General features: G+C 43.0%; 1 protein-coding gene across 1 annotated transcript in view; it reads right to left on the reverse strand.

Moving 5' to 3' along the window:
* Positions 1-1,745, reverse strand: part of MYO1C (myosin IC) — a 32,889-nt gene extending 31,144 nt beyond the window's left edge. The window contains exon 1 of the mRNA XM_059829129.1: positions 1,663-1,745. Within this exon, the coding sequence (XP_059685112.1) occupies positions 1,663-1,680 (18 nt within the window). The 5' untranslated portion in view covers positions 1,681-1,745. The remainder of the gene's footprint in view (positions 1-1,662) is intronic.
* Positions 1,746-11,503: the final 9,758 nt, after the last annotated feature.

Here is an 11,503-nt window from a genome sequence, read left to right on the forward strand (position 1 = left end):
CAGAAACTGAAACAGTGGCCTCCAGATAAGAAGCACGGCACGCACTTGCTCCCCCTGCCTCCCAGCTTGCAGCAATGGGGTGCCGACCCTGCGCCCTTACTCACTGCTCTTTGATAACTGCTCTTGGATTCCCCTCTAAATGCACAGATCCTCCCACCTCTCTCACTACCAATACTGCAGGTCTCACACTGTTACTCTTGCAGCGCTCTGCCCTTCCCCACACCAGACATTCCCACCTTCCCCACTGGATTCCACACACCCCACACAACCATTTCAGACCATTATGTCTTTCAAAGATAGTAAAACTTTCCAAACAGAACAAGCACTCCAGTGCATTCCCAGGGCACGTGAAGGGCACTTCCACACCCACATGTTCTCTCGGAGACTATCAAGCACCACCCTAGACAACATCACTGCTTAACATGCTCTCACGTATCACATCCAAAACCCTTTCTCCACATCCACTGCTGCACAGAGGTTTGCTGGCTCCACCGTCCCCCATGCCAACAGAAATCCAAGCACAAGCCTCTTGAGCACTATCATCTCCACCTTCAAATGTGCTGCCCCAGGGAGGGACTAGGCAGGTCCTCCACAAGCTCTGTCCTTCCCTTCATCACTAAGACGCTTCCTCAGACAGTGGTCAACACTAGACTCTTCGGGAAAACATGCAAGGATCTCTAGATTGAGCAGGTATGGGATACTCCAGCCCCATACTAACTCTTCTTCAACAGTCAGAGAATTCCTTAAATCTACAGACGTGACTTTTCAATCCTTCTCTTCCTAAATTTGGTAAGTTTACCAATTAAAGCCTTGAACATTCTTATCCAGTCAAAAGCCCACATACACTTTTTTATAATGTTCCCTCATTTTTGACCTCAACATCTTCCAGTGTCAGTGAATTCCGTGGCCCAATTATGCATTGTATGAAAACAATCTTCGCATCTCTGGCAACTTTTAACTTAACTGAATGTCCCTCTTCCTATGTTACAACACAGAAAAAGGGAGCTCACGATCTGCCTTCTCTGTTGTATACAGATTTTTTTTTCTCCTCTCTTGCTCATCTCTTTTTCCAGGTAACAAACCTAATCTTATCAATCTTCTACCACACACTCATTTGTCTAAGCTCCAGGTGGTTGTCCTGCAACGCAGTACGCAGACCCAGGCTTTCTGGGTTGCTGCTAAAACATGGACAAAGTTTTGCTAAAGTAAATACAGCCTGAAGGAACTGAGTGGCAATGAGTCCTTAAGCAGGTATTTCCTGCCATTCCCTAGGGTGGTAGTCACAGAGAAAGAAGCCCTTGTCCCTGGGAAGGACGCAGGCAGAGCCCAGCACCAGGACGGTACATTCACATCCTCATGCCCCTTCCACCCAAGCAAAAGTTCCACCCTTTCTTCTCCCCGAATGCAGAGGACGGCTTTCCCCCTCTCTTCCCACTTTCTCAACTCCCACCTTGGCTTCCTCCTCAAAACATTTATCTCCGGGTTTTTTTTTTATCCTATTTCAACCCCTTTCATGTAACTTTCCCATGAAGGGGTCTTTCGCAAAGCAGGCTGAAGCACTTCACTTTCCTGATGAAACCTTGAAAATTTATCTCCCTTCTTCTCGGACTAGATACACAACTGAAAGCTGCAAACCCACCAAAACAGTTAAATAAATCTTACCGCGCCTCTGAACTTCATTTCTGCCTCCTGCCAGCCCCCGCAGCACTTGCAGAGACTTAGTTTACGCTGCTGCAGAAAGCAGGAATCTGAGGACAAGTTCTCTCTTCTGTCAGTTGCCTTTTTTTTTTTTCATGACATTTTCAGCGCAGTCAGAACTCCCTCCCTCCCACCAGCTCCTACTGGAGCATCCTGGAGAGGGCGTTTTCCAAGGAGAGGGAGAGGAACTCTCCTCCCCTCCTAAAGAGGAGAGACCGACACGCACAGATCATGAGCGGCAGTCCAAGAGAAGTCAGCTGTCCTCTGCCTGCGGAGTCCCCGCTGCCCAATGACAGGGAAAAACGGAATGAAAAGTAATCACAGGCGCTGGAAAACCTGGTGCAGAGCCCAACACGCAAAGCCACAGCAACAGGACAGGAAGCGATATGCTCCATTACGTCAGGTTTTTGCTCTGAAACAGCAGCAGCATCAAGAGGGCTCCCCAAACCCACTCCCAACTCACCCCAACAACAGGAAAACCTCCTGGGCTTACAATTGCACTTGTAATCACTCTCTCAGCAAATCAAAGGACCACAAGGAGTCCAGGGGTAAGCATTTCATTCCAGAAACATTTTGAGACACCCACCCTCAAAACACCCACTCTATATGGAGGTCCCCAAGGTCCTTATTACAAAATCACCTGCACTACCAAGCAAGAACCTTCCCAGTAGGGCACAGTCAAGCCACTGTTGCCCTTAGTCTCCAGCCCTTGCAGACAGAAGTAGCATGTTCAGCTGCCTCTGAGGCCATGAGGGTTTGGTCTCACACAAAAATACTAATGGCCATAGCTACACCAAGAATGTGAAAAAACACCACCACTCAGAGATAAGGGCATTCTGACCAAAATAAAAATGTATATGCAGCCTTTGTCAGCATTAGGTGGAAAGTGAAAGGATGAGAGGCAATGGACACAAGCTGGAAGAAGGGAAATTCCATTGAGAGATGAGGAATTTTTTTTCACAATGAGTGCTGTCAAATACTGGAACAGGGGCCCAAAAAAGTTGTGTAACTCCATCCTTGGAGTGATTCAAGACTCAACCAGACAATGTCTGAGCAACCTGGTCTAAATTGGCCCTTCTTGGGAGTGGGGTTGGACCAACGATCTCCACAGGTCCCTTCCAACCTATGATTTTATTAATTATTTTGCTCCTCGATGGTCTAAACTACATGTCTATCCTAAAATGACTTACAGGTATAGCAAATAAAGCTACAGATGTGTTACAGATAGCACATTGCCCTGTTACAGGGCCCAGCCAAAGTATACCACCCTTCAGGTACCTCAGGTCCCAAGTAGTTCACGTCAGAGCATCCAAAGCTGCTCTCTGGCAGCTGCGCAGAAGGCCAGGCAGACCCCTGACAGAGATGAGTTCTGCCCTGAGCCAGAGGACCTTCCATTTCCAAGCATCAGGGACTAAAATATTAGTCAGCCATTTGATCTGACTCGTAGCAGCTAATGAAGAAGGTAAGTGTCTGTCAGCAAGTCTTCCAACAGAGATAATCACAATCTGCACAAGCATATTGCCACCCATTTCTCTTTTATACCACCCTCCTAACGGAGCCTTCTCTTCAAATGATCTGTAATTAGCCAAGAGCATGACAAATGGCTACAAACTAGATGCAGGTTTATCCACAGTGTACAAGGCACCACACACACACAAGGCGAAACACCTAACTTGCACCTGCAGTTAGGAGGGTCTCAAACTTAGTCTAATACTACAGACTCATCAGCTGAATTTTCAGAGGTCATTTGCTCTAAGTGCACACGGCCATATCTGCACTGAGCAAACGTAAGCCTGATCCAAACACCTTATTTTCCACAAGAACCTTATCAAAATTAATGGGAATAGAATCTTTCCTGCTGTGCATGGTCTCCTGAAAAGAGACTACTGCAGACTCTCTTGCATCTGCTCAAACACTACTGAAATTCAGGTATCACAATGAAGTTACTATCACACTGAATGCCAGCTATCATCACCAGTTCACTACTGTAAGCAGGTGAACAGAGGTGGCAAACTGAATAATGCCCTTTCATCATCGTAAGACTCTTTTGGAGGATATTATTTATTTTATTTTATTTTCCCTTTTCGTTTTCCTTTTCTAAGTGGGGAAGGCTTTTCTCATGATCATAGTATAAAGAAGAAAGCAGAAGTAAACCAATTCCCTTTCTCCAAAAAGGCTCTTTGGCCCTTAAGTGTATTAGTCTCAGATCAGATATGATTGCAGGACCCCATGCAGCACTACTGAGTAAGCCCTACATATCTGTTCAGAATCAATATTTACAAGCATCTCAGTTGCTGGAATCCATTTGAAGTGTTCCCCCGCAGCAGTCATCACCCGTTTTGCAGCAGCAAAAGGTTGCTGCGACCATTGAACACGCAGAGCCATGAAATCATCCCAAGCTCGACTGCTGATACTTCACGACTGGCACTATCTGAAGTCAGCTCTGCTTAAAGAAGGTTGTTAGTTTTTGGTTTTTTCTTATAAAAATGCATACTTTTCAAATTCTGTTACAGAAAGGGCAAAGTCAGGCTTTAAAGTAAAAAGATTTATACCAAAAAGCTACTTGCTTTACTTTAAAGATTTTAAAGCAAAACAAGACTGTGCATGGCCACTACTCGGATAGGAGGCTATTTAAAACCCAAGAAATGCAGCAGATGTTGTCAGTGGTTCGGTGCAGCACTCCTCTCTAATTAGCTCTGACCCAAGGCATTGATCCCAGAGATCCTGCGCTGCAGTGGATATCACTTGTCACAGGAAGAACGTGCCAACCATTACAAGGATTTGCAATGAAGCTTGGGTAAACCTTCCGAAGAGTGCTGTGGTGCCACCAGCTCTTCTGCCCTCATCAGATTCCATTTTGAAAAATTATTCATAGTACCTCTCAATTCTTGCACAACTATTTGGCATGATTTTTATTCACTTCTTATCATCAATCAACTGAGGAGCTAGGTGAATTATTAACAGAGGCAGCCTCAGGACACATTTCAGAGGTGGGTTGAACATTGGTCTACGTCAGAGCATTGAAAGAAGTAAACAATACTCCAAAGCCCTGCTCAGTGTAGGAGCACAGGTAAGATCAAAGGTAATCTAAGCTACAACTCCCAAACTAAGCCACACTGGCCATTACTGAATCACAACAGCAAGCCCTGAGCCAGGAGTTTCCCAAGTACAATTAGAGCTGTAGCCTGGCGGCTCTAATTCTTCAGGAGGAGAACGTCAGTTCTCCACCATCATTCCTCAAATCAGCCTAGTTGTAGCCATACAGAGTCAGTAAAACTCAAGTTACAATTTTAAGTATTAGCACAGTTATCTTCACATTAACAACTTCACCCTTCCCCTAGTTTACACCTCCTAACACTTCTCAGAACACATCTTATCACTGAAAATGCCACAAAAGAGGAGAATATACAAGAGCCCAATATTCAGAAGTACATTTTTTACACATTTCCCTTGGCTTTTTTATGCAGGAGAACCCTTTTATTTATTTATTCACTGGGAAGACCTTTACTCAAAACGGTTTTTTTCTGTAATTAAACTACTGGCCAGTTCTTGTCAGCAAGGAAAACACTCGTGCATGGGGGTTAGCCTAAATTGGGAGGGAGAAGAAAAAAATAATTGGAAAGCAGAGATAACCAACAGAATTTTGATTTAAAAGATCTCGATCCCAGACTATTAAGGTGATAAAACCAGGCTCTTCCTTTCCAGCAACAGAGCCCAGCCCTTGTCTGTGATTTCTGCTGAGGATGGCTGGCTAGGTCTGTATCACTACTACAGGCAACTACAGGCAGAGGTATGAATCAAGTTTTCCAGGCCTCACCAGTTAGAAGTGACTCATATAAACCCTGGATTAGAGCACTGGGATTGCTCTGCTCATTGCTGATAAGCAGCTGATTCCCTGCATACAATTTCACATTCAAAGCAAAGGGACTGGAAGCCTTTCCTGTCAGCCCTGCTCTAACAGGCTCACAGAGTGGTGCGTGACTTGCTAAGCTACACCCGCAAGCAGTGGCTCTACTGAAAAAAAAAGAGTTTGGCCCCATGAAACCGTCATCAGCAAACCAGTCTTCCTCTCTGCTGTGCAGATTCCACTGCACAATGTAAATCTGGAGGTAAGAGATGCTGGCTTGGGTTTATGCTATTCAAAAATCAATGTGGATCACATCTACGTTATTCCAAAAGCAAAAGATGTCAAGTTCATCTATCAACGCGTACCTTTTTTCTGGATTTTTATAATATTCATTATTTCTGCCTTGCAAAAGAACTACAGAATAACACACATTCCATAATTAGAAAGCACTTGGCAAAGATACTATGGGAAACAAACCACCCTAAACAGGCCAGGAATTTGAGAGCCCTTCCTCTTGCAGGTCAGAGGAACATCTTGAACAAAAAATAGAAATTTCTTTCTATCACATGTCCTGCTGTCCAGACTATACTGATCTAAAACTGATTAAAATGCCTCGCATTCTGAAGACACCCTATAGCAGAAACTGGAGGTTCTGAAGGACATTGGCTTATTGCTTAGGAAAAAAGCCCAATTCCAGCAGAGGATGAACATTTGACTGCACAATAACTGGATAAATCAATGCCCTGTCAAGGAACCAACACTAACTATTCTAATAGGCTTGGTAACGAGGCAGAACCTCTTCCCCATACCATTAGCTCTGCTAAGAATTGTCTGTTTTCTACCTTGTTTGTATTAAGGCATCTCCGCTCTCCCCATGCAGAGAGCAGCCAGCTGTCCCCCGATCAAGTAGTTAGGGACAGAAGCCTGGACATAGGACATTGGTCCCCGGAGACACCGCATTCCTGGTCAGTTATGAAACTGCAAGCCTATAAAGGTTACATCAAAAGCCCGTTATACTCACTCAAAAGGTGTCTCAAGATGGTAAAGCTCCTCAGTTTTACTGCAAGCTTCATGACATCACAAGTTCTCCGAATTCTCTGATTCTGTGTGAATGTGTTTGCACAATTATAGACAAAAGCTTAAAAACATTAGGCGTGGCCAAAAGGGTTCAAAAATCAGAAGACAAAGAATATTTAAATTATTATTTTGGATTCTAATTTATGCTTTGTAATGCCTAAAACTGTCAATACTGGTTTTGTTTGTTTTGGGAAAGCTTCAACAGTGAGAACACTAACCTTCTTTTCTTCCCAAGCTCAGTCTTTCACTAACAAACAAGAATATTGCCAAAAAATGGAATATTACAAAAAATGAAGATGGAGATGCACACCTCTCCTTGGACTCCTACACTTTCTCTGTAAGTGCTATTCACTATTTTGATACCTCTGATGATAGATGCGTTTGAGAAACAGCAGATTAAAAAGCACATATGCAGCACTCGTATTTAGTTATGGCTCCCGCACACACACAATAATTCTGGGTCTATGACGTGAGTGAAAACTGAAACTGGGTTAATCTAACAAATTAAGATAAATTTTCCTTGTTGTTGCCCTCTGCTGAACCAGTGAAACAGAAATGGATGACTGGCTTTGACAGGGACCACCAGAATAAAGTCCCACTTTATAATTACCAGATGCCCTTAATATGATGCTAGTTTTTCTCAGGCATGTGGCTACTCTCACCCTGTCCCACTCACGCGCTGCCCTGCGTTGGTTGTTCTACAGGACCGCAAGACAATTGCCTCTTCAGCCAATTTTACAAACACACCCTACCCATTCTGAATCCAACAGTAATTGTTGAACTAACTTCAACAGCAGAGTTTAAAAACAACAGTTTTAAATTCAGCTTGATTGCTTTGCCCTTTCTTTGATACAATCATTTTAAGCAGCTCCCCTGCAGAGTCTGTGGCAAGAACAAGAAGAGCCATTTTGACAGAGCTGTTAATACAAACAGCTTGACTCAGTTCAGCTGATGTGCATTCCTCCCAACTGACTTTCTAAACAGTCACTCCCAGTGGCAGGACCTACATCTTCCTTTTAAGGGGAAAAAATGTTTTCACAGGAAAAATTAAGTGTTCAAAGCCTGTGCACATCTCTGTGCTTTCAGTGACCAATCTCTCCTTTAAAAACACATTCTGGTTGCACACAAAACTAAAACTTCTCCCTCCTTAATATATAATCGTTTCTCTTTTTTAACACAACCACTAGCTTTCTATCGATACCCTGGCAGACCCAGGTATCGCACTATTTTTCACATGAGCCAACACGAAAAAGAGAATTTGTTTTCCAAAGCATTTGCATGACTAAATCCGAGAGAGAAAAACATGGCTGAGAAAGAACAGGCAGAACTTACAGGCTGCAGACAACGCTTTACAGGTCACATTGGTGCCTGAGAGTTCCTACTCCTTCAAATTTCTTTTTCTGCATTTCTGAAAAGAGGCTTAGTGTTAGAAAGGGATTAAGACTGGAAAGCATATCATAACAAAAACTTTTTGTTCTATCGACACTAGATAAGGAAAGAGTGGAGCGCACACTGGTGCTTTGCCTGCATGTTAGATGAAGGAAACAGGATTTCCCTCTGCTACTCCCTGAGCAAAGATCCCAAGGAAATGTTTCTAATAATAGGAAATTACTATATAAGGCCAGAGCAGCACTAAACTGTTTGCAGTCTGGAAAAGAAGAACATACAAGAGTACTGAGGATGGACACAACTGGCAGGGCAGGGCTCTTCACACATCAGTACTCTCCAGGAAGGCAGCATGCACTAAGCCAAGGTTCCCCTCCACGGAGATGGGCAGCACTTAACCTGTGACTCTCCTCTCCTGAGCAGAGAGGGGCCTCTCCCACAGCCCAAAATAGAAAACTAAATGTACAAATTAGAGCTGCTATGTCCTTTTTCTATCACGGCTTTGCTTTTCTTTATGGGAGGAAAAAGATAGACAGAACAGACTTTTAAATCTACAAAACAGCGCCTGCAAAGCAAGGCTGAGTGCATCTCTGATACGGAAAGGGCAGGAAAGACACAGCCACGTCCCAAAGCATGACGGGGCCAGTGCTAATGCAGAAGGAAGGCTGACAGCTCCCCTGCCTGCCCTTCCTGGGCAGTAGATCCATGGGAGCATAACTGCTGCTGCATTCTGTGAACTGGACAGCTCTCTTACTCGTTTTGTTTTGAGCTGTAAAGATGTTGGGCACCTGTGGAAGGAGCCATTTAACTTAATTCTCAAAGTGTTTCCACATAATTGTATGCATTAATGTCTCGCAGGCCAACAGTTTCGGCAGCAGTTGCATGTAACTACAACAAGCTGCATGTGTCTCAGCAGAATTGCCAGTCTGACTTCTGTCGGGAGTGGTAACTGTAGCTCCAACGCACACTTTCTACCATCACTTCAACAGACGCAAAACCTGCAAGCCCAGTTAAAGACAGATTTTCCTTCTTATACAAATGAAAGGGAGTTGCTACAACAACGCTCACAAAGACCTCGTTCAGATAAAGTGATATAACTGGAACATTTCCCTGTGATCCCCAGTGAGGGGTATCTTTCCATCTCTGCTTTGTCTTTGGATAAGGCCTGAAACTCTCAGCTTCCAGTGCAGAGAAGCTTGCTGAGCAGAGTCTGACACAGTCCCAGAGCTGCCATGGAAATGAGTACAATATAAATTCCTAGACAGGTTTATCACCCAGACTTTATATCTGACAGCAATAGATGTTTGTGACAAAATGTACAAATAATTTTATATCTGTAGCCCTGCTACCTCCTGCCTCTCTTCTGTCTACAAATGCAGCCCCCGCAGAGTTACACAGCTTCTAGAGGAACTTGATGCCAAATCCCAGCCAAGATTTTCAACATGTTAGCTTGTAAGACCTCCTTGAGCTGAAATGGTCAGTTTGCCACAGCAAAGTTAGGCTGAGAGCCTTAAAAAAAGCAAGCTAGGCTACCCTTATGAAAGACTCATTGATGAGACGGTAAGACAAGAGTTTTGACAGCAGAAGCACTATTCCACATCACAGCAACAGGAGCTTCACAGTCCCGATGAGAACATGGCCGAGATTTACAATTCCCTTTACTGTTCCAGAGGATTGCTCCAGCGTAACCAGGCTCTCAGGTACGTTCTTCACTAGTTGCTCATACCTTGCCCTTGTCCGCATACTACCTGGACAGAAAAGGGTGTGCACTCAAGGGTGTGTTAAGCTTTCCAGGGCATATAGCAATTCCGTCCCAAGAGGATGTTTCATATTTGACTTATCTTTAGGGACATCTTGATTTCTGAAGATTTTTAAACTGACCTTTAAGTTTTGTCCAGTTAAATACTTCACATTCTTGCCTGCACAGCGAGAGGGAAAACAAGTGCAGGCAACAGGCAGGTTTTTTCTAGAACCAGTAAACATAAGTGCTTATGACTCTTAGAGAAAACCAACTACAAAAAAGCCTTTATATTAAATACCCTTATGCTTCTTGTCTCATGTAATAACTGCTCCATTACAATTACAAAGCAATTCAGAAAGATGGCCTGTAGTGGTATTGCTTGTGATTAGTGGTATCTGAAATTGAATTAATTTTGGAAAAAACAACATTTTGGGAACTAGCTCCCTGTGCGTTTAAGCCAGTACGAAGTCTCAACTTTAAGCCTGGACCCTAGCGCTGTTGTCTTCTCTACTTATTTTTCATGCCAAGTCAAAGGATGCAGTCAGTAAGTTGTTTGTTCACTTTCAAAATGTCTGCTCCAGGAGAAATAAGGTATTTGTCTTGGCTCTAAAAAGTGAGAATAATCACAGGTATGAGACTAGGAGTCTGGAAGCAGAGATCAACCACCCCTACCAATGTTATATTGATAGGATCTCAAGTTTCCCCCATGCCACCAGTGATGATCATAAAATTCTTCTCTAAATAGAATTCTTCTCTAAACAGGAACTGTCTGTTCAGAACTGCTGACACCAAAACAGTAAGTTTAAGCTGCTTTATTTTCTTTAGTGGGTTAAATCTGAAACCTAGGGAAGGCTATCTGAATGACATTATTCTTAATTATGTCAACACATATAATTTTACAGAAATCCAAATAACAGATTTATCTCCTATATCAGACTGCTTTATAGGAAACAGCTAAACTTGACTGACTTGTCCTATGCTGTCCTTTTTTCTTTTAATTGACAACTTTCATCACTGCAGTTTTGCATTAAAACAAGCCACACCCAAACCCAGACCATTTGGTACTGTGAAAAATAGTTTAAAAAGGAAATACCTCCCTCCAAAATAGCCAAATGAAATTGTTTCTTTTAGTTAATGTGAAGCTTTTCCTTTAAAGTCTGAATAAAACAACTGTTGAACTCCTAGATTGCTGTCAAAACCATGAGCTTTCCTGCTATGTGGAGACTGGAGCTCAGATAATATCTAGATTATATTAGTATATTCAAGCTTCCAATGTCAGAAAAATAAAGGCCAAATGACTAAAACTTTCCTGAAAAGCACAGAGAGAGGATCACATACGGAATACATTTCCTGAAATTCTGGGGTTTTTTTATAAAATAGCTTGTACATGAGTGATGCCCCAACAACTACTCCTACTCCCCAAAACAAAATAACAAAATCTCTAGTATGGAAAGTCTATAGTAGCATAAAGATGTATATACCAGTATAATTTGTACCCCACATTTAGGGAAATGTTGCTATAAGCAACATGTTGCTATAAGCAATATTTCCTACTGGTACAATGGCATCTGTCCCAGGTGTGTTCCATGCAATGTCTATAGGTTCCTTAAGGAAAAAACAAAACAACACGCCAACCTGCAAGTATTCTTGCGACATTTCATTCTGATGCCAGAAGCGGGTGATACCTGGGAGAAACGAGTTCTTATTTTCCTTCTGGGTGTGACTCTCTTTTAATGCAAACTTCGCAATGCTGT

This window comes from Gavia stellata, chromosome 25 (genome assembly GCF_030936135.1).
Source record: "Gavia stellata isolate bGavSte3 chromosome 25, bGavSte3.hap2, whole genome shotgun sequence".
Lineage (NCBI taxonomy): Eukaryota > Metazoa > Chordata > Aves > Gaviiformes > Gaviidae > Gavia > Gavia stellata.